The 23,722-nt window shown below is 42.5% G+C and overlaps 2 protein-coding genes across 6 annotated transcripts in view; one reads left to right on the top strand and one right to left on the bottom strand.

Moving 5' to 3' along the window:
- The window catches only part of UPP2 (uridine phosphorylase 2), an 8,594-nt gene extending 6,984 nt beyond the window's left edge, over positions 1-1,610 (top strand). The window contains exon 7 of the mRNA XM_008635000.2: positions 1,552-1,610. Within this exon, the coding sequence (XP_008633222.1) occupies positions 1,552-1,610 (59 nt within the window). The remainder of the gene's footprint in view (positions 1-1,551) is intronic.
- The window catches only part of CCDC148 (coiled-coil domain containing 148), a 42,937-nt gene continuing 19,375 nt past the window's right edge, over positions 161-23,722 (bottom strand). For 3 of the 5 annotated variants that reach the window (XM_017736080.1, XM_017736081.1, XM_017736083.1), the window contains 5 exons: positions 13,275-13,415; positions 10,318-10,436; positions 6,100-6,217; positions 4,404-4,544; positions 161-2,777 (listed from right to left, as the gene is read on the bottom strand). In XM_017736080.1, the coding sequence (XP_017591569.1) occupies positions 2,565-2,777; positions 4,404-4,544; positions 6,100-6,217; positions 10,318-10,436; positions 13,275-13,415 (732 nt within the window). In that variant the 3' untranslated portion in view covers positions 161-2,564. The remainder of the gene's footprint in view (positions 2,778-4,403; positions 4,545-6,099; positions 6,218-10,317; positions 10,437-13,274; positions 13,416-23,722) is intronic. The other 2 variants (XR_001862504.1, XM_017736082.1) reach the window with 2 other exon arrangements.

Genomic DNA, 23,722 nt, shown 5'->3' with positions numbered 1-23,722 from the left:
CCGACAAAATCTGCGCAGAAATTCGGGCTGCCTAACAGAGCTGCAGGCTCCCCACTCCAGCCGTCGTAAAGGACTGTCCTGTTAGGGTCACTCCTGTCCACAGCAATCTTCCAGGAAGGAGATCTCTTTGCTTTGGGCATAAAGACGAAACCTAAGTAAATGACATGAAAAATTAATCCGTATTTGTGACCATTTTTGTTACTGCAGTTACAAAGGCCATTCAGATTTTCATTCCTACAGTATTTAAAGATGTCACAAACAGACAATGCCAGAGTTTAAGGTGCCACAGCACCCAACCGTGCCCAGCTGAGGACCTGACCTTCAGGCACTGGTTAACATTAAAGCCACTTTACTCACTACCAAAATTCACAAATAAGTAGTCTACCTTGAAACCAAATAACTTCATTTTCACAGAGAAATTCTTATCAGGCTTTATAAAAATACAGTTGAGAGTGAACTGCCCACACTTCATCCCTGGCGTAAAGACAGCTGGCTGAACTGCCACCCCTACCCAGCCAAACCCACAAAGCAGGGCTGCAAGAGGTGCTGGTTGAGAAGCCTATTTACCATTAACATTTTAAAAATTACTATTTCATGTGTAACTTGGAAGATTTCTTTTTTTGTTTAAGTGTAGAAAGATTTATCATGAAAACCAATGTCATTATAAGCATCTCTGTTTCCTGAAGGGTTTTGATCGGCTCTTGTGAACAATGCTAAGGTGAGGATGATGAAGTAGGGTGAAACATCCACCTCCTTCCCACAGGAGCAGGAAGGAGGTGTCTGGCCAGGCTGGGAAACAGCCAAGGGATCTGAAGAGCTCTCCTGACACAAGCAGCCTTGGTTGTGCTGTGCAAAATACCCTTTTGCTGACCTGCATGTTCTCCACACTCCCCCCCAAATCCTCATTCTGGCGTCACTGTATCACTAAAGGCCCTGGCTTATTGTTTTGTTGCACTGAGGTAGCCCAGACTTCTATAGACTTCTACTCAGTTTCTACCCTAAGAGATGACAGACATGAAAACAACCACAAGTCTCTGCTAAAAATCTGTGCCCACTATTTCAAAACTAATGTCTGCTCCCTTTAAACTTTCTTTTTCATTAACATCTTGGTATTTATAAAATATGACAACTATAATCTCCATTTCAGTAGTGCACATTTTTTTATCTTGTAGATCTGCTTTTAAAGGCAAGGGGAAAAAAATCAGCTGCCTAGGTTTGGGATGATGCCTTTCTGGGAAGTGTCTTGCAGCCAGTCTGTTCCCTACAGCAAAGCACTGCTGTCTCCCCACAGGAATATCCAACCAGTTGTGAGGTGGTCAAGTGTGTATTTAAAAATAACAAGTTACCCCAAAGGAGAGACCAAAATAAAAAGCACAAATATACACAGAATTGTAATTTTAGCACAAGCACACAGAGGTTGAGCCCAGAAGACATCACGCCCCCAGCTCAGGGCAGGCTCTGCAGCATTTCCCCACTAAATAACTCAGCTGCAGCACTGGGATTATGCTGCTCCTGGCTGACCCTGTGCTCACTCTCTGTCTGTCACACCAGTTCCCCCACCTTTGGCACCTGCCTTGTGGTCTCCATCAGCTTCCACGACCACGCCCTGAGCACCTGGCCAGACCCCAGTGCTCTCTGGGTGAGGCCACGTTCTCACTGCCATTGCCAAAGGTCTTCTCAGTCTCAGGTGTGAAAACTTGACATTGCTTGTGTCTGACTGCAAGACAGGTATGTGACCCACTGACATCGGTAAGGCGTTACACTGTCACATAAAGGAAGGTCCCATCATTACCTAGAGACATGACTAGAGATGCTCAGATCTTTCTGATATTCATTATCCTTAGAAAGTTCTGGTCAAACTATTAATTGTAACTTGTTCACAAACATTTTACGCTATCATTATGTAAGGCTTGAAAACATAATCAGTTACAAAAGGAAATAGTATCAATTTCTCTTTCAGTTAATAGAATCATATTCAGTGGAGTCAGCTCCAAAATAAAGATGCCAGCTCTATTTCTAATTTATAATTTATCTGAAAAACTAATCTGCAATATGAAATTGCATGACTGGTTTGCAGTAAATATGATGCAGCAAGTTACCTTCTAAATATAGACAAAGGTTTAAGTTTCATCTTACCATAATCAAGGAATATTAGAAACATTCATGGCAACGAAGACTCTATAACTAAAAGAATCAAATTCTCAAGAAACCTGGAAAGAAAATTGTGGGATTTATTCATGTAACATAATAAAATCTAAAGTAACTGCTGTGCAAAGCTATTTTGGACTTCTGCTGCCAATTAAATCTTAAGAATTCCTACTCAAGGTGCTGCACATCAGATTAGCCTGTGCTGTGTATGGGAGTCCTTAAGCACAGGCATCCCAGCTCCCACTTAAATGGGACATGGGCAATCACACTATACCAGCACACACCCCAACCTCTCCAAATCTACACCAGGCAGGTGTAATGTGGTGCAGCACAGCTCAGAAAAGCTTGGAGTGCTTTAGAATGGCTGCAGACACAGGGAACTGAGCAGTTCTAGGACACAGCCAAAGGGAATTTATTTAAGGTTTGCACATTGTGGGCCAGACCAGACCCCTGATGCTCCTCTGCCCCTCAGATGAGAGGTGCTCTACACTAAAAGCTGTAGATTCCATGTCTCTTCTTGGAAGCTTCAGTGGTGGAAGTTTTGACAAAACCTCTCTTGCATAAAGTGTTTTATGCAGTCCAGCTTCCCGGAGAGCGAGCTCAACACGAAGCCTGGGGTCAGAAATCACCTGTTAAAAAAACCACAGCAACAATCAATAGAAGCCAAAAAGTACTGCCCTGAGGAGCTGCTGCCTTCCCTCATGTTCTCCGTGCACACAGCCTCAAGTGCAGCACAGACTCCAATTTCCTCCTGGATGTTCCTATAGAATCCAAGTGCTTCAAATGCCTGTATGATTTTTCTCACAGTGTCACCTTGTGCTTACATGCCAGTGCTGCTTCCGTTTGTTAGAACAACAATTAATCCCAGGGAAATTACTTCTGAAATTTGTCAAAAGTTTATCTGACAAAATTTGTAAGCCTGTTTCCAATCCCTCTTCCATGGTCTGCAGTGGCACTGCACTGGAAGTACAAGGAAGAGCAACACGTTGCTTCCAGTTCCAGCATCACCTCCCCAGTACCCAGAGCTGCTGGAGACCAGCACTGGGAACATGATCCACAGCCCCTGCAGCACTGGGAAGGAGCACGGGGATGTGCTGGGCAGGGATCACATGCTGCAGCCTGAGCAGCACCAAACCTGTCTGGAGTTGAAATAGAAAGAGCATGCTGAGAATTAAGGCATAGGCCCCAAATACACACGTTCAGAGCATGTTTAAGTCAAGACTTATCAGGACCTTGTACATTGGTCAGACTTGGGGAATTTTAACAACCAAACAAAACCCACATCTTTCCATTACCAAACTGAGAAGCTTTAAAATGTCTTAAAAAGGGAAATGCTGGACAACTTTAGCTATAGACATTGTTAAATTAAATCTTATTCAGTGTCAAAAGAAAGCTTTTACACCATAGAATTGTACCATAGCTCTTCTCTTTTGGAAACAAAATTTTCAGATTCCAGAGTGGGAATAATTGTAAATGTATGGACTGACAGATAAGGAACAGTGAGGGAATCCAAAAATCTCAAGATGTTCCTTAATTGCATTTGAAATTGAGGGAGCACCCTCCTCTGCAAGCTGAGTGACCTGAAACGCAAGTACAGTTAGTTCAGTTCCTGATTAATTTTCACTTCACTGGTTTATTTTCCTTTAGCCCCTGCAGATCACATCCCAACAGAGCTTCTATCCAGCAATAGTGTAAAGATGGTCAAGACACTGATTTTCAGCTTGTGAAGAGATTTGTGCTATGCATAAACTTTCAAGAAAAAAGCATAGCCCATAGTTGATTACCACAGCCCTTTTGTACAGTGGAAGAGCTTTCACTGACTGGGGCAGGTGAAAAGGAAGCACTCTTGTAAATAGATGCATAAGAATGTAAAATAGGTGAACTTTAAATTGCAAAGATTTCAAACAGATTGGTCAAAATGCCTAGCAAGCACCAGAACTGCCCAACAGTGCAGTTAGCCCAGCGTTCTCTCTCCAGTGGTGGCAATGGAAGAAGCTCTTCTGAAGAGCCAGGAGTCCCACACTGAACCTGAACGGACCTTTGGGGTTCTCCTCTTGAGCTCCTGCAACGCCTGTGCTGGGTCAGAGGGATTGCCCCACCTGTCACCCCTAACATTTTTGTCTCACACACATTATAGTCTATATTCTACTGCTAATGCAGCTCTTTAGGATATACAATTAATGTTACTGTCCTATGTCACTACTAAGACATAAGAGCACACAGTAACCCACCCAGCAGGATCACAGCCCCGTTACCTGTTCTTCACTGTATGTGTGCAACCTGAACAGTGGCTGCTGCAGCTCAAACTCATCATTGGTTCCAATGCCCAGCCGAGCTCTTGACGCCACCGTATCAGCCACTGCTCTGGCTGGATCTAATTTTGCAACAACAGCAACCTAAAGACACAATATGAAAATAACAATTACTCTGTCTATGTAGAGCTAAGGTGAGAGCAGGTCATTATCAATAACACACCCTTCCAGAACACAATTATTCATTGTCTTTGCAGCATAACAGCAGCGCAGGGTCCCAGCTGCAGAGACGGCCTGGGCACAACAAGGATGTGTGAGAGAGAAGCAACAGCACCCTGAGCTCTCCAACAGACACTGACATGAGCTCCAGTGTCCAGCCCAGTCTCCACAAGGATCCAGCAGCCTCATAATTCTGCAATACCCAAAATTCCTGGAAGTCCAAACTTTCTTCTTTTTCTTCCAATGGAAACAAAGGTGTTCAGGGTGATAGTTCACAATTTTTAGAGAGTCACGGACAACAACATCGAGTGATACGCCCCAAATAACACAACTCTGTCTTTTTTCTAAAGCATCTGCTTTAACTGTGCAATTTCCTGTGGCTAGATCAGTATCAAAGTCTCCCAGACACTGTATTGTGCCAGAGTTAATCTTTTTTCATTGTTTACTTTCTTTGTGTTAAAATATTCAGACACAGGCTAATACTACTTTGGAAAAACACAGAAAGATGCATGAGCAAACTAACTAAAGTTACAAGCCCATATGATGAATGGCTAAAACCAGAAAAAAAATACTTTAAATTGCACACAGTAATTTTTTCACCCATCTCTTTAATAAAATGTCACCTTGTATTTACAGGCTGCCCAAATCTACAGGCTGAATGACTTTACTAAAGATCTTTTTTTCCCCTATACAAACAATATACGTACTTTATAAAGCAGAATTTCATTAGTGTGAAACAGAGAATAAACGTTGGTCAGAGAAGTATAATGAAGTGGGAACATCACCCCAGGCAAAGGCCCTTCTAGAAGCATTTTCTACTCCGGCAAGAGAATTGAGTCAGTGGGAAGAGCTCAACAGATCATGACTACTAACCAGCCTCTTTAGAGGAAAAAACAAGGAGATTACATACAGAAACGTAAATTAAGGCAAAATTACTCTTTCAAAAGTCAGCAGTAGAAAAAAAATAACCCTAGCACTGCTCTTACTATGACATTAGCAAGCATTAGTAAGCATTTTATGGTTGTCCTTTTAAAAGTAATATGCAAAAGTTTCAGAGTCAAATATCTCTGAAGAAAAGTCATCTAAGATGTGCAAGTTTTCAGAATTTAAAAAGAACATAAATTACTCATAAATCTTGCCTAAGATTCAAGGCAGACTTAAGGTTATTAAAACAAACAAAACCCAGAAAAAAAATCACAGAAGAAAAATCACATCCAACCTAGAAAAACCTTCTCTATCTCCTTTCAGATATCAACAGCTCCTACAGTACAATTTAATGCCATAATGTTCCTGTTGTCAGAGCTACAAAGCACATAGGATTTATAATATGACAGAATTACTGCTAGTCAGACCAAGAGTGCCTTTTACCTTGTTCATTTATTTGCTTTTGAGAGATTGTTCTTTTTATCTTTCCCTGCCTCGGCAGTCTGTGTTTGTATGAGTGTGCATGTGAAATCCCTGCAGCCAGGGCCCAGCCCACCTGCTGTCGGAGCACTTCCAGGCGCTTCTCCTTCTCCTCCTCCTGCCGGGCCTGGAGCAGGGCCAGCTCCTTCTTCTCCAGTAAGCGCTTCTCCAGCAGCGCTCGTCGGAACTGCACCCTGCCGAGCACACACAGGGAAACTCTGGGCAGTGCCACTTTTACATTTCTGTGTTACCATTTCAGTGCAAAAACTACTCTGATGTTTTCTGTATCCACCTTAGGATGCTGTGGTGGTTCATCAAAGCACCTCAGAAAGGCAAAGATGCTTTTTCATTTGAACGTGTCCTTTTTGTTGGAGTTTTTTGGTTTGGGTTTTTTGGGGAAGGGAAGTTTGGGGAGTTGTGCTTTTTGATTTGTTTTTCAGTGGGTTTTGGTTGCTCAGTTGTTCTTTTAAACAACTTGGCTAACCTTTCAGATTCCATGCCTAGACCACAGATTTTCTCTAGCATGCTTTATATAGCCCTGGTACTCTTTTTTCTCCCCCATTTTCTTTGCCAAGAAGAAATGTTCTCTCACATCTGTGTATGGCAGAAGAAATCTTTCCTATAACCCTTTCCGAAACACCTCACTCCCAGTCTTATCACTGAAAAAAGGGAAAAAACTTGAGACTCACACCCTTCTTCCAAAGGAAAAAGCTGGAGGTTCACACCAGTATCTCCAGCACTTTATCCACAGCACTATTGTGCTGCTCCATCTTTCACTGCAAGCATTTATAGACTATTGTGCAGAGTCTGTTCCTTATGGAGCTGTAGATATTTGTTGGTATGTCACTTTTAGTCCTTGTACAGGAGCTGCCAATGCCATGCTTTGAATTTGGAGAATTACCCTCCTTTTGCCCTTCAAATTTGAACTTGCCTTTAGAGAAATTGAGATGAGACAGCTGCTACAACTACAATAAAACATGTATTGTTATTTTTTTACTCTCTAAATTTTAGTAAGCTCAAAGGAGTATATGACTTGTGCCATAAACTGCAAAAATCAGAACTAAACCTACAGTTCTGCTGGTAGCTAGCAAAGACTTCTGTGTCAATAACCCAATCACAATTAGCAGGACAATTTTATCTTAAGAGAGTGGTACAAGGCTGCCTGAGAGTACCCCAGAGAGGCTTCCAGTTTCTCACAATGTCCACTGTAGTTTAGGCAGAGAAATGCTGCAGCAGTAGTGCTCAGGGGTCATTCTGTACCAGGGAAAAAGCCTGATCTGCTTTTTACATGGAGAACATTTAATAAAAACAGATTTTTTTTTTTTTTTTTTGCAAAATGACAAAAATTATGTTATACTGAAACCCTTTCACTCTGCTTGAGCTGACTGTTGTGATACATGTTTTAAAATACTCCAGAGTTATCAAACATGAAATTCAATACTGTGGAAGCTTCTGCGCAAAGCCAAGAAGGAAGACTGGGGGGCACTGGGCCAGGCCTAACTTCAAACACTTTGTCTCGCCCATGGCAGTTTTCCTGCACAGGGGAATACAAAGCAGTGCTAAACTGAAGCATTTTGTGGCCTTTCCATACCCAGTTTGAACAGTCCAGGTGATCCTGACTGATTGCCAAAAAGCAGCCAGGGAGAGGGGGGTGGAGCCGGGGCACGGTGCCGCAGCGATCGCTGCTCCTGCGGAGGGTCACGTTTTCATGGCTGTGTTATCATCCCCCACAGGCTGGAGAGAGCATGGCCAGGATTAACAAAGATGAAGTGTCATTGTCAGCAGGCAATGGCACAGCTATGAAATCCACACCCAGGGAAGGCAGACACCCTTGGAAATACATACTCAACTGCACATCATGTTCCTAAGTTGGAACGCCCTTACAATACTTTTTTATACTTGGCTTCCAAATGTTTACTCAAGCTTTGATTTCACCTTGTTCACATCTATATAAAGCTGTTCATTCTCTTTCACTCTTTTACACTTAGCAACATTTTAGCTACTATTTCTTCTAAGTAAGGTTAATTTTATAGAAAACCTCAAAATCAAAATGTCTTAATACTCAATTTTGCTTTTAAGCTCCACAGTAAGTAACAATTTTAATAAATCACCAGGTGATAAATGAGCATAACTGATCAGTTTCAGTAAAGGTACCTTTTGTAGCATTGCAGGTACACGTTTGTGTAATTTTTGATAAGCATATTTTCATTAAAACTCTGCTTTCAGACACTGTCTCATAAATATTCCATAGGAAATAATGAACTACTATGTCTGGAGAGACCAGGAGACTTTCAGGGGAGCATGTGAGAGCCCTGAGGTGGGATGAGAGAGGTGAGCCTGCACAGAGCTGCTGTGAGGGCTCGGGGAGTTGCACTGGTGAACAGAACCCCATGGCAAACAGTTGCCATCGCTCTGTTCCTGGGGGTCAACCATATCAAATTCTGGCACAGAGCAAACCTTGCTTTCCCTTGGAATCCAGGGCCAGGCTGGCAGCAGTTCAGGTGCTGGGGTAGAACACGTGCAGGTGATTCCCACTCACTGCCTCCCTGGAGTGCAGGGCTGTGCTAACCCATTTCCCATAGGTAGTCAGTGCAAATATTTGCACAATTCCATGCCAATTTTATTTTCACCCTGCAAGAGTAATGCCATATCTATTGCTTTTGGGGGTAACATTCTTTTAGAATATGTGATGTATTTTCAAATCATTTCCTGCCTCAGGGACCTGACAGAGAGCCTGACTAAAACTCACTGCACAAATGAAAAAGGAGAAGTGGACTGGTAACAACAAACACTTGCGTTTTTGGATGCTAATTTTTGAAGCACAGTAAGAGTTAAATGCAGTTGGTAGTTGTTGATACCACATTAAAAGAGAGCTTATAATTTAGTGTTCTAAAGACACAGACACATAGAATGAAGACATTCAGAATATCTGAGTGTGTGATCCTGTGCACATATAAAGCAGGGACTGCAGCAGATGTACCTCCTTCCCAAAAGGCCCTGAAAATGTCTTGGATCAGAACTGTGGTAACCAGCCTGTGCCATGTTTCATGAGTGTTCTGCAAAGACTCAGATGCAGTTTCTGTGCTCTGACAGGTGGAACATGCCAGGACACTGTTAGTTTTGCAGTGCTGCACTGGGACATGACAATGCCACGTGTGTACCTGAGCCTGTACAGTCAGTGTTTCATTTTGTACAGTAGGTCAGCTCTGAGTAACAGGATGCTGAGCATTTACTGACTTCTCATTGGCAATAGCCTGAAGGGGTGATTATTTCCTCCCTGCATTCCTCAACAAACTGTGCCATTTCCTTATAGTTTATTCTGCAATGTTTATTAACATAAGAAGAAGATTCCCAGCAGAATGGCAGAGTGCAGTACACAGGTTTAAAGAAAAGTCAGTTTTTCCTGATCAGTTCTACTGAAAATTCAGTAATTCAAATACATGTGTTCCTTCTCCTATGAGCTAAAACCACTGCAGGCATGTTTAAGGGAAGATAGATATATCTGTAGCATAATGACATAGACATTCAAAGTAAGTTGTCGGCAAGGTGTCCTAACAACAATAATACTCGAGTAGTGTTTCCCACAGAATGCTTAATACCAAGTTTAATATTCTAATGCCAATGACACATTAATCCTATTTTAATTGCATTTCTGGTCCACACAATTTGATGGTTTCCTCTATGTAAAAAGAGTCACCCTATGCTTTGAGAGCAGCTATTAGCAGACTACGTGCAGGGGTTTTATGTTCTTCTGACAGAGGGATTCCTCTATGAAATCCCGTATTTCTTCAACAGGCCATGAAAGGCCATATTGTGCAACAAAGACTTGGCAATTCAAGCCTGAGCAGGCTTAAGTCCTAAATCCCATCAAACAGGTGAAGAGCATCTACAACTAGATGAGCAATTTAGGACTCTCTAAGATAACAATAAATATCTTTGAGTCTGTTAAGTGCTTTCACTTGCCCCTCAAACAAACCAAACCTGATTATAAAACATTTTGCAAAGTGAAATATAGAAGGTCTTATTACTCAGCTACAATTTATGACAGTTTAGTGCTTACAATGGTCTGAAATTTTGATGGATGTGAATTAATTCAAACTGAAATAAATTGCATCTAGGATACAATCACCTAGGATGCAACCTTACTATATAGTTTGAAGCATTTGCCAAACAGGATGGAAAAAAAATACTTATCCTCAATTTATTCTAAATAAGAAAGTCAGGAGATCAAAGCAAATTAGATTATAAGAAGCTCCTATTGATACCATAGGTATTCACATTTAATTTCTTTTACCTTTCTCTGTCTTTGGCTGCTTGTTCAGCCATTAATTTTCTCAATTCCTCCAGATGTTGTAGATCTCTCTCCTCCTGTTCTTGCCACTTGAGCTCTTTCTCAGCCCAGTATTTTTTCAGCTAGAGTTTGAACAAATACAGCAAACAAATTAACACTCATTCCAAAGCCCAGGCAGTGAGAACAAAGCAAGTAAGAAAAGCATTAAGTTAGAGATTCCAATTTTGATCCTTTTAGAATAAAATTTCTATTTTAGACCACTACAAGCTAACAGAATATTTGCTAGGAGAGCAAGAGGGTGTGGAGCCCCCACAACAAAAGTAGTAAAATCAGACTGTGAACATGGAATTTGAATATATTTTTCCACCACAATCTGAAGACTACCACTTCCATTTGTTCCTTGCTTTCCTACTCTGCCATCAAACCTTTCAACTGTGCTGCTCAGAAGAGTGAATGTTCCTCGAGTTGAACTATCCTGGGTCATCTCAAAGGGCTGGATCCAGCCCAGCCCAGCTCATTGTGCTGAGGTGCAGAGTCTGCTGAAGAAGCACAGGAGTGTTCCTCACGGAAGTACAAAGATTTTCCAAAGCTGAGTGAGAAAGAAAGACCTCAAGGAAGACCGAAACCTGAGCAGGAAAGCTTATCTGGAAAGATGAGAGGTTTGGGATGCAGAAGGAGGAATAGTCAAGTAAATATTGCTGAAGTGAAACTCTGAATTCTTCATATGAATGAATTCTACAGGATCCTGTTCCATAAACTAGGACAGTTCTTCAGAAACAACTGGTGAAATTTATAGCAAGCTTGTAATTCCTATCTTGCAGTGACATATGTTGCAAAACACAGAATCATTCACATTGGAAAAGATCTTCAAGTCCAACCAATAACCCAGCACTGCCAATAGAATATCTAGTATCTTCCCAGTATCCTATCTGACCCTGACCACTGTCAGTGGGAAATCATTCCCCTTTTTCCTGGTACTCCAGTCTCCATCCCTTTCCCAAGTCCCTCTCCAGCCCTCCTGGAGCCCCTTTAGGCACTGGAAGGGGCTCTGAGCTCTCCCTGGAGCCTTCCCTACTCCAGGTGAACACCCCCAGCTTTCCCAGCCTGGCTCCAGAGGGGCTCCAGCCCTGGCAGCCGCTCCGTGGCCCCCTCTGGACTCTCTCCAGCAGCTCCATGTCCTGCTGTTGGCCCCAGGGCTGGAGGAGCTCTGCAGGTGGGGTCTCACCTGAGCACAGGGGCAGAGGGGCCCCCCCATCCCTGCTGCCCACGCTGGGGATCAGCCCAGGGCACAGGGGGTTCTGGGTGCCAGTGGCCGGGGCACACACAGCTTCTCACCCACCAGCACCTCCAGTTCCTTCTCCCCAAGGCTGCTCCCCGTCCCTTCTCCACCCAGTCTGTGCTTGTGCCTGGGACTGCCCCAACCCATGTGCAGCACATTGCACAGAATGTTTGACTTTGTGCAGAGAAACCTTTCACAATTGTGATTCACACCTAAAATAGGTCTTCCAATCAGTGCTTATGTTTCAGGAGTCCCAACCTTTAAGCCAATCATTTCTGTATACAGGGCATTTTTAACATGTGAAGGTCAGGAAACAAGGGTGGCTATAACCGTATTTCTTAGAATACTTTTATTTCATGTTTGGAATCCTTAAATTTATGAAATAAAACTTTCTCTTTGCAATTATTCCCCTTTTGTATTCCCTTTGCCTGAAGTCTTTCTTATAAACTCTAATTAGAGACCAGCGGATATTTTTGAAATTCCGTATTTAAGTACACAGGAAAATTTCTGATCTACAATCTAAGAGAGCAACTGTAGTATTGGTATTTAGAATTAATGGCATTTTACCTATTCCCAGGTTTGGAATTGCTGAGCATACCTTACCTAGGTTACAGTAGGTAGTGTGGTCATTCCTTTTACACTACTCGTGGGTATTTTAAATATTCTGCTTGCTTTCCCCAGAAAAGCAGCTGCAGTATAAGGTTAGCAGCCCTTTTAAGGATCTAGGATGTAAAATACTCCAATGAAACATATGACTGCTGACCCCAAACAGCTGCTATTCCATCTGTGCATAGGCAGAGGACTGCTCTATATAGGCATTACACACAGCAAGAGAGAAGTTTGCACAACCAGAATATTTACAGATAAAATGAATATTGGTGGTGGTTGGGTCAGCACTGCCTCCCTAAGCCTCTTCTTTGCCTGTGGTTTCAGAGCCACCTGCCACTACAAACGTTGTGTGTACAAAGGCAAATACACAGAACAAGCTGGACAAAAAAAGAGAAGCAGCAGCAAAGCTACTCATGACCTGGGCAGCAAACCCTCACTACATGTCCCTCTCTGTGCCACTGGACTCAGAGGCAAAATCTCAGTGAAACAACCACATGGATTTTTGCCACATCACTTAAGTAAAAAGGCCAACACAAATACTTGTGACACAGCTTGATTTTCTAAAGCATTACATTCACAACAGTGCATTTCTGAGTTTCTATTAAGTTGCATCCAAGCCATTTCCCAAGGAGTCAGCACACAAGTACTGAGAATACTGTCCCCCAGAAGTGTCCCCACAGCCCCGTGCTATCCTGCAGGCACTGTGCTATCAGGCTCCTCTGCTGCATTGCAGCACACAGCTGCAGCACTGGGAGCTTCCTGAGGCTGCCATGCTGCTCAAAGGCACAGACCTGTGGAGTCAAACCCAGCCGTGCCTCTGTGCTCATTCTGTGACATACAGACACAGTGACTTGCTGAGGCTTTTTTTTTTTAAGAAATGCAATAGAGTAACACAACTGGTGTGTCAGAGCAGGCAGCTTTAGAGCTAAAATGGACAGGAGCAAAACCATTTGCCCATCTCTACATCAGTGCATACTACTTTACAAGAATACATGTGCTATGACATCAGTTATAGATTTAGAAGCAATGGTACACATGAATATATGCAAAAATGTATAAAAGTTTCTCATACTTTCTCTTTATCCTGAGCTCTACGAACGGTTTCCTGTTCTCTCTGTAGCCTTTCTCTCTCATCTTCCTTTTTTTTTCTTCTGGCAGCTACAGCAGCTTCTAGTTTAGCAGCTTCTTCCTGCTGTGCTTTCCACTGTAGAACCTGGAAGAAACAGTTGAAGAGACAGTCCTGCAGCAGACTGTGTAACACTGATCCTGCCAAGATGAGACTGGGAAGGAAAGTCGTGTAATCTGCTTACAAAGTATGATTTATAATCTTATCAACAACACAATCGTTTAGCAAGCACCATCTTTCTGCATGTTCATGTGCAGTTCCCAACTGATGGCATAATACGCAATAAAATCACATATGAAAAGGTTTTAGGCAAAATTGCTAAAACCATCTTAGAAATTCACATGTCCCTTCGGCACATAGAACCTATGAAGGGATGGAGACCAAGAGTCACAGAGCAGAGTCCATTCGCAGCCTTTAGCACAGGCAGCTCTGGAACAGCACCGTGCTTCCAACCAGGGCTCACTCCAGTGACGGCGACTTCACCTTCTGTCAGCTTAGAGATGGTGCAGCCCAGTCCAGGACCCCAGCCCCTGCTCAGACCCTGTGGGGGTCCTGCATGCCTGACATCCCACTCCTCTGTGGGAAGAGAGGCAGCAGCTGCCTGGCAGAGCAGGACAGGCTCCCGCTCCCCCACACCCCTTGCTGCAGGGCCTGCCACACTTCCTAACGAAAATTCTTGGGGGTGGGATGGACCAGCCAGCCCAGCGTGCCAAAAATCCATTCCTGACACGATCCTGACTGTGTTGGTTAAAGAAGACAACTTGTCCCTGTACCTGGCCATGGGCAGTGACTCATCTCCGGCGTCCCCAGCCAGCGTGGGCCCCAATTTACCTCTGTGCTGTCAAAAGCAGTTGTGTGCTCATCTGTTTCACGCTGGTTTCAACAGGATTAATGATGTCTCCTTTTTGTTGGCCTGCCAGCTCTTTTTGTAATGGTTTTGTCAAGCACTAACAGAACTCTGCATTCTTCTAAGGAACAAGCATTGCAGCCATTTTTCAGCTGGCTTTCTAGTGCTTTAATACAAAGATATGAAAATGCTTATTGTTTTTCCACCTCTACTGCATTTCACTGGCTGTGTGTGCAGATTATTAACTCCTCTGGTTTGTGCTTATAAAAGATGTTCTGTTTAGAAATCCAGCACTCCCCATGGTCCAAGGTTCTCAGAGAGCTGCATCTCTGAACGATGCCGTGCTTGCCCTGCTTCTTGCTAAAATAACAATTATACTTTGTTCTTTGCAATACATTGAACAATGTTGTGACTTCTCATGGAATGCAGGCAAAGTAATAACATGAAAATAACCTGAAAATGCAGAGGGTGCAAAGAGGACAGAGCCAGGCTCTTCCAGATGTGCCCAGTGACAGGAGGGGAAACAACAGGCACAGACTGAAACACCTGAAATTCCAATCCATTCATCACTTCCCTACTGAGAGGCTGGATAAACACTAGAACATGTTGGCCAGGGAGGCTGTGGAGCTGTTTAAACCTGGATTCAACATGGTCCTGGGTCACCAGCTGTACCTGACCCTGCTTGGTCAGGGGGTGACCTCGGGGTCTGGAGAGGTACCTTCAGCCTCATCTGCAACACCCGAATTAAGCTTCCCACACACTTGAAACTTGTAACACCAGGGCTGTCTGAATTGAAAGCTTCATGTAGCAATTTTGCCAGCAGCCTGCTCACGCAGTTTAAGACTCTAAAATAAAATGCTACATTGTTTCAGTTACCCTTCACTTGCCACGCTAATGAACTCAAAGACAAATGCTTTGAAAATGAGTTAGAAGGACATGCAATCCTTTCTACCTTTCTTTTGAAACAGACCAAAGCAAAACCATATATAGAAAGATTTAAATCCAACAACAAGCAAACACTGAATGAAATCTGCTAAAAGCATACTCAGATTGGAGCTGGGATAAGCTGCAGGAGCATTTGAAGGAGCTTTACACTTCTGTAATAACATCACAGATTTTCTCAACTGATATGAGGTAACAGTCAGATTATGTAACAAAAAAATTGCTTTTTTTAAGGTTGGATTTTCCTACATCCTGCTTCTCCTTTCAAATGCTCTCCAGTACTGAGGTTGATGCCGTCAGGCGCAGTTCATGGTGCAGCTACAGTTCCCTCCATGTCTGAGAACTCTCCTGATCCTCTAGTGGTCTTCTCTGGATATTAATTTAGCTGTTAACCAGGGACTTGTTTGGTCGTTTGATTGCAGTCATTAGTATGGCGAGGCCATTAAATTGGTCTCAACAAAAGTTGCATTCCCCTGATACTTCAGGGGAACCACTGCCTGGAAATGGCCGTGGAGAACGGACCGAACCCGGCAGGGAGTCTGGGATGGTGACAACTGAGTGAAGGAAGCAAACCACACTGAAGCAGTGAGCAGATACAGACACTAATCTGTCCTGAAATCATCTCAAGCCCCCTTATTAATCCATTCTTATTAGCAGCAGTTTGCATGGCATATGTGACATCCCAGCCTTGTGACATGCCACGATCACCTTCTCTGGTTGTTTCCATGTAGCTCTTCTGTTACAGCCTTTTGATCCAAGTCAGAAATCAATATTGGGGCACAATCTAGGTTTTTCACAGGTTATGTACAAACAAATTAGCATAACCAAGCATCAAATTCAGAACTTCACTCAGCTGACAAAGCATTAATCACAGAACAGTGTTCCCCAGACAGAAGTGATAGGCCAATAACTCGGTGTGTATCTCCACTCCTACAATGCTCCCTACTCTGCCCTAAATCACTACTAACACACACATTTACTCAGGGGGTAGAACATGCTTTCCATTTTTTAAATTTCAATTTTTAATCTACTTTTTCATTTTTTAGTTAGGATTTTAAATGTATGAGCCCAATGCCAATCAGGAAAATGGGTAACAAGGCTACCAGAGGAGAGTTTTACTGTACCATACTTGTTCACAATACCCAGTTATTATTTTCTGTATCCAGCATATGAAATTAGTTTAGATTATCCCTGCTCCCTCCCACGTTTGTCTAATCCATGCCTTTTCATTAGGGCAAAAGAAGAATAATTTTCTTTAAAAACAATTTATAGTTGTGACAAAAAAAGGAAATAATTGCAACAACAAAAACAAACAAAATACCCAAAAATAAAACAAAGAAAGGAACATTGGTAAAAGCCAGAAAAGCAATGCTTGCAAAATATGTACAAAATGTGATTGCGATTCTGTAGGCTGGCCTTATGCCATAGCTTTTCCCACAAGAACAGTTGAAATCATATAGGATAAAATGTTCTTAACAGAGCAGAGGTAGAGTGAAGTGTAAGAAGTAACAAAAATTAGACATTAACCAGGTGATTCAAATACCAGTATGTTTCCCTTTTTAAACAACATTTAAACATTAAAATCCTCTGTGCTAGAGAGCAGTTCTAGTCTCACAGCCTCAACTCCCTGTGGGCCAAGCAGGGGAACACCTCCTGATATCTACATCCACAGGAAGTGGCAGGAGAGACTCCCAAACCAGTCCTGTCCATGTGGTCAAAGGTTAAAAAATGAGGAGCTGGACTAGCACTCGTGGTGCCAAAGGACAGAGTGGACAGCCCTCGTTTCCCGGCACTGCGCGGTCCCGCACGCGGCACAGGCAGAGCCGCTCGTGCCCGAGAGCCTCTGGCACTGCTGCCAAGCGCTGCTGGGCAGGCAGGGCACGGAGCAGAAGCGCTGAGGAATCTCTGCAGAGTGCACTTCCTGGCTTTTAGCGTTCTGCTGTTCAAAAGTGACCACCTGATGCTGAATTGCCAGCATTCCTACAATTGAAGCATGCCAAGAAAGCCTGCTGCATTCATCAGGCTTTTATTTCCAGAGGCAGGATAGTACAGGTCTGGAGAACAAAAAACCTCCCAAACAATAATTCTGCTTCACTACAGCAGCAATCTGGGACCACAGACTGCACAAAAAAAATTAACGTGGTCTTGATTGCATTCTTCCATTCCTACGAGTTCAAAAATCAGAAGGGTATATTTTACTGTGCCAACAGTAAATGTTTTATTTAATTATTAAAAAAAATCCTAGTAGTTAAACTAATATTGAAAATACACTGAAACCTGGCTCCCCCATTGCCTGTTCCACAAAACAGTTTTCATTTTAGCAGTACAAGCACTGCCAACATTAAGTTCTGAAAGTTTTTAATTACAATTGGCATTTCAAGTACATTTCACAGTTAATGTATTATTAGAGGAGGTTTTGTCAAGTAAATTATTAAATTGCTGTGCTGAACAGAATGCATACACACCCTTTTTCAGTTCATTATTTCAATATTGCATATTAAATAATATAAAGTACACTACAAACTAATTAAAATAATAAATTAGTTCTTTCACTCTAACATCTGAATAGTAATAATGCATTGATCATTCACTTAATGCTTTTAAAGACAGAACAATTTTTGAGAGTCTTTCCTTGGGAACTCCCATTAAATTAGCACATGGTAACACAGCACCATGTAAGGTTTTCTCCTCAAGCAGCAATGACTTATTTATTATAAACAAACCTTGAAGCTGCCTATGGTGACACAAGAGGTGGCATCAAGCTCCTTAGCTGGGTACACCGGAGCACAGGGCAGGTGCCTGGAGTGAGGAGGGTCTGCACGCCAAAGGTCGAGCAGGGAGCAACATCAGCCTTTGGAAACGGAAGAAAATGTGCACTAGGAACCAACAGGACGTAAAATCCTGGGAGGAACAGTGCGACAAATGACTACCCAGAGCTCAGATCACTGTGTGCCACACAGACACGCTAAGCTTCTAGAATCCAAATTCTAAGCAAAAATTCCAAATAATTGCGCGATAAAGCCAGTACTGTTTGTCATAACTGGAGGCATAAAAGGAAAATCCTCTGAGATCCCCACTCTGATGTTTTCTAGCTCGCTTTTTCAACCTTATAAAATGACACAATCTAAATACCCTTCTAGAATCTCCCAGAGTTTTATTAATCTCTGAAACACATCTGCTCATCTTTCCTTATTTTTCTTATGGTTTGCAAGTTGCTTTTTCTTCTTCAGACTGTTCACAACTGATTCTAAGAATCCCTGGGAAAAAAAAATAGCAGGTCTCTTCAAGAAAAATAACTTCACAAGTGAAGATTCTACATGGCAAAAGAAGAACTACAAAATTTGGCCAGCCATGAAACCCCACGTCAGAACAGAACCAGCCTGTTCATGGTGGGGTCACAGGAGCACAACAACTGCAGGTCAGGGCTGCATGGTCACAAACAGCAAAATTGGATTACGAGACAACAAGAGATTCAAACACTATTAAGGAATTCAGCATTTTAAAAATCCCATGCATAAAAAAACACCACACAATGTGTCTCCCCACATTTGTCCCACAGGCTGTTGTACAAGGCAGGTGGGAAATCCCAGTGAGCAAGAGTCATGAAGCACCATTTCACGTTTCACAGTGGGGCAGCACAGGCTACCTGAGCTCAGTGTTAGATTGTGCATCTCATCTGCACCAAAAATCGGTACAAGTACCAATGAAATTGCTATTGGGCGGCAAAGCTCCCTGTCAGGCTACTGAAGGTACCCTTGGACCACAGAACAAGTCCAGCAGCTTTTTGGTCAGTCCAGACAGAGCCCAAGCAGTCACTGAGAACCATGAAATAAGCTCTGGGAAGGATGAGCTCCGCGTTGCACGAGACACAGCATCAGCTGCCCTCCCACAGCACTCTTCAGTCATCTCAGACTTTCCTACAGCTGCTTACATTGTGCTCACATGGAGCACAATGGAGAGAGAGAGAGAGAGAAAGCTGGGAACCAGTAGAGTCCAAAACTACATTGAGAAACCTGCATGCTCAGATAACCACAGTGATCTGCTGCCCAAACCAGCTCTAACCCTCTCCCCTCCTTCCCAGCCTCCCTGCATCATCACCATCTCCTCTGCTCAGGGTCTTGCTGAATATAGAATGAGAGTTATCCCATTTATGGCAAGTCAGAGATACCTCTTGATTCTTCCAGATGGAAGCCACACGGCACAGAGGGGGAAAAAAGGTCTCTCAATTGCAAATTTGGATTTAAAACCACGTCAACTATGACATTTTTCCTTCACATTTTTAAAATAAGGGCTGCAGCCTCAGAACAAGTTGGTGACTAAAGGAATTCTGTTTATAGAGAAAAGGCCCTTTTAGAGCTATGCCTTTCTAGCCTGTTCTGAAAAACAGAAAAAAGCAAAGCAGATGTAAAACGTGATTAAGTGATAAGAAGTTATGTGCTAAAGAAATAACAGGATTGCAACACCAGCCCTTCAGTAAGGATATTGCTTTCAGTTCAGTTCCTAACGGACACATCATCTAACAAGGAAGATGATTTTTTTTAATTTGGCAAGCTTTTTATTTCCCCACACAAGGCCATAGCTTTCTATCTCCCCTAGAACTGGCCAAACTGAGATCACTACAAGATTAACATGCAAAACTCATTAAAAGGTGACGTTCATTGCCAGCAGTGTGGTCTCTTCACTTGCAAGATAGCTCAGTCATTCATACTTCAGATGAAAGCAGCACATGCTGATCTGTGTCTCCTGCCTGAGCAACTCCCTGCCATTCTGAGGTACACAAAAAAAAGAAAATCTTTTTAAGAAACGAGGAGGGAAATGTAGAAGAAAAAAAAGGTAAAGACCCAGTTTTCCATAGAAGAGTAAGGATTCACTCAATTTCTCTCAAGAGTAATAGAAGCACATAAATTCCACTTGGGTTAATGAGATAATAAATCCCTTGAATTTAAGTATTTTACAAATTAAACAGGACTATAGAAGTCTGTGTCACAAAGCTAACCATTTTTTCTAAGTCACTAACTGCATGGAAATGTCTATTCAATGACTACTAAAAAGTCGTGCATTTCTTTTGGAAAAAAAAGAGATTTTTTCAAACATACTTGCATTTATCCACAGTTTCTCAATACAAACTCTAGTTCAACTACTCAAATTCTTCACTGCCTGCCAGGATGAGAGAGAAGGTAAGGGATGGATGCTGTACCCATTCACATCTGCAGGACAGAGATGCTGCAGCTGGTCCTAGACAAAGCACGACCCTGCCAGGATCCGCACAGCCCCAACAGTCGCAGGCAGCAATGCTGGATACACATACAGGGTTTGGGCATGCACGGAAAATACGGGATTTGGGAGCCACTGGACCTGCTGGTAGCAGATGCTGGTGCAGGAGCTCCAGCAGCTGTAGACACGCAGCACTCCCAGCACAGGCACCGGCGAGGTTCTGCGCTGCGCAAGGGGCGCCTCGCAGATTTCTACATCTCCAGGTAGTCACTTGCTTGCCAAGATGTTAGAAGTCACAAGCAAACTGTGCCCCAACAAAGCTGACATTGCCAAGGAAACCGGGATGTATAGGAGACCTGCTACTGTGATGTGTAATTGTACCAACTGATAATAATAAAAAAAGACTTGCACTATTCAAAGCCACCACACACTGACATAAAATATTAACAGTGTTATTCCTGGACATACAATAAGAATAGGAAGTATATGTATGTATTCCTAAATGGAAAGCTAATGAGATGGGTGCCTCAGGGTGTGAATACTAGAGCTTATAGAAGGGAAAAAATTAAAGTGTATATTAAGAACAGTTCCCTGTAGCCTGAAATATTACAGGACAGGGAGAGTTTGCCCAAACAATATGAAAAAGCCATCAATTTTTAAATTTAGAGAGTGCTTTTTTATGAGCATGGTATGTACCATTTTTCTTTTCTCAGGTGTCAGTAACCTCCGAACTGCCACAAAGGTTTTAAATAGCCAATATGTCAGGGACTGCAGAAGGAGGTGGGAGAAGTTCAGATTTGCACAGGGGCTCCATATTGCATATCCCCATCAAGCAGCACCACTCAGCAAGAACCATTTCTGTTCACATGTTTTTTTCAGAAGCTGATGGCAGAGGCCCAGAGATGTCCTGCTGCCTGTGCTCTGTGGTTCAACGCATAAAATTCTGGGGTCCATTATATTCACAGCATTCAAAACCCATGTGAACACCTAGTAGTAAATAGAAACCCCCAACCTCCCCATGACAGGGGCTATAGGGCAGCAACTACTCAAACAGCTGGTCAGCAGAGAGAAGGATGCTGCCTCTCCCTGGGAACACAACTGAGCTCTCCTGTCCCAGCAGAGAACTAGTCTGTGTTACTGGACAGAGTCCTGAGACCACACAGCCACATGTGAAGTTCTGACACTGCAGATATCAACATCCTCATGTTGTCAACAACAACCTAGTGTGGTATTAACAGGTGGTGGTCTGAAGTCTCCAGTAACTTTCAGCTCTATCTGACCCAAAATACACAATATGTCAATACTGTGCTGACCCCAGACTATTAAATCCAAGTTTAGTACATTTGGATTAAAAACTTACTACTGAGTCAGACCTTGCTCATCTTTGATGAATGTTAGAGTCTTAGACACTTGCTCACATCCATTTTGGAGAAATACTATAGCATCCTACAGCTCTTCCGTTCACCACAAACATGAGTAGCTATATCTAAAATTTAGGTTATTATAACTTCCTTGTATTTTTTATGTCCAACAAATGAATGGGTCAACTCAGTGGTGAATAGACAACACTTCTGAAAAAGAAAACCATTTTTTAAAGCAGCTCACTATTCAAATATTTATTCTCTTAAAAAGTTTCCTTCGAAATGATCCGATTATAGTCAAAGCACTAGATGTGATACCTCTGCGGATTTTTTTAACGTTCAGTTGTAATACTTCAATGTTAATCTCCTCTGATAGTCACAGCATTTAAATCAATGACTTGACTACATGCTCAATAGGGAAACGTTTTTTTTCCCCTGAGTTTACTGTCACATCCTTTCTTACAATACTGGAAAGGAGCAGGTAAGCAGTCTGTAAGATGCTTTATACAATTTGCAATGCCCCTGTTAATTCCACCTAATGCTTTTCTTTTTGAAATTAATTTATCTTAGTTTCTGCCAGGATAAGAAATGCAAGAGCCGCTCTCCCAAAATTCACAATGTGTTGCAAGAGATTTTAGCGTTGGAGTGGGGATTAATCCTAGACCACAAAACGAGGGAGAGATGAGATTTAAAGGCAAGCAGGCACACAGCTTTGTGCTGAGGAAGAAAAAGCCCCCCCTTGGCAGCACACACAGGAGATCCAACTGTCCTAATGTCTGCTGTTGTAGGTCTTCCCTTGGGTCTTTTTAAAAAATTGTTTTATGAGAAGATGGAAAGTACCAGAATACAAATAGTTTAAGATAGATTCAATAGAAAAATAATGTTTGGAATGCATGCACATGTCAACTGAATTTGTGATGTAATACAGCAAGTACTTCAAACCCCAGCTGTGAGGCAGCACCTCCTAATCCTCTGAAAAGATCACTCCTCACTTCATGCCTTACCTACCTTGAGACGTGGAAAAATTTGCTTCTCTGTGTTGCTAAGAAAAAGGAATTTTACACAGAATTTGTTTTACACAGTGTCTGCTCCAGAACTCTGGAGGGATCAGATTCGCACAGCACAAAGCACACCAGATCTGAGTGACTCTTGATCACTCATCAAAGTGTAACCCCTCAGGGTTTGTTTTGTTTACTTTCCCATAGCAAACAGGGGTGTTAAAGATATTTACCAGGCACATTTCCTCTTTAAGAATGTACAGTGTATCATCTCCAGCCTTATCCATTTCACACTTTATTTCCTTCAGATGACTACCATATGGTTCTCATGATTTATTTTACCTGAGCTTCTTGATTTGTTCCAAAATTCCTCCTTAGGGACTCTGATTTCTGTTAAGGACACGCATTGATCTTCCATGAGATGGAACATGGAATAAAAATTTGAAAGCCCTTTCCCCAAGTAAAAGCTGATACAAATATTAATTTAACTTCTCTGCTGCTTTACTTTTTAATTATCCCTCCTATCAGTCACAAGGCCTAGAGTGTCATCAATGGCGTAGGTGCTTCTAGTGCATTTAAAACAGCTTTAAATCATGTACTCTTTAGTGAGTTTGCTGCACCTTTGGTTTGTCGTTGACAGAGGAAGAGAACTATATAAAAGTTGGGTGATATGGTGTGGTTACTGCAGTAACTAAACCAGTGCACAACCTGTCAGATATTACATTTCTTTCCGTGTGTGTGCCATCACTTCTGTTCACACATGGGATCAACACGCACACAAATGCTGCAGCTCTCTGAAACCTGCTGCTGTAATGAAGGAGATCTCTGTCCCTCTCTGTCAGATACAACCTCCTCACAAGCATATCTAGGTTTTACCCACAGGTAAATCATCATAGCAACTACACTGCCCCTCTGGCAAAGGGATACAAGTAAGATCTCCTGATGTGAAACTTACTGAAATGCAGAATGTTAAGTCAATCAATAGCCAAAAAGAAAAGGTGGAAGAACAGCCCTAATCCCCGATTTCCAGTT

This window comes from Corvus brachyrhynchos, unplaced genomic scaffold (assembly GCF_000691975.1).
Source record: "Corvus brachyrhynchos isolate BGI_N302 unplaced genomic scaffold, ASM69197v1 scaffold45, whole genome shotgun sequence".
Classification (NCBI taxonomy): domain Eukaryota; kingdom Metazoa; phylum Chordata; class Aves; order Passeriformes; family Corvidae; genus Corvus; species Corvus brachyrhynchos.
Note: the sequence above shows the minus strand (reverse complement) of the source record. Positions and strands in the feature narration are given on the sequence as shown.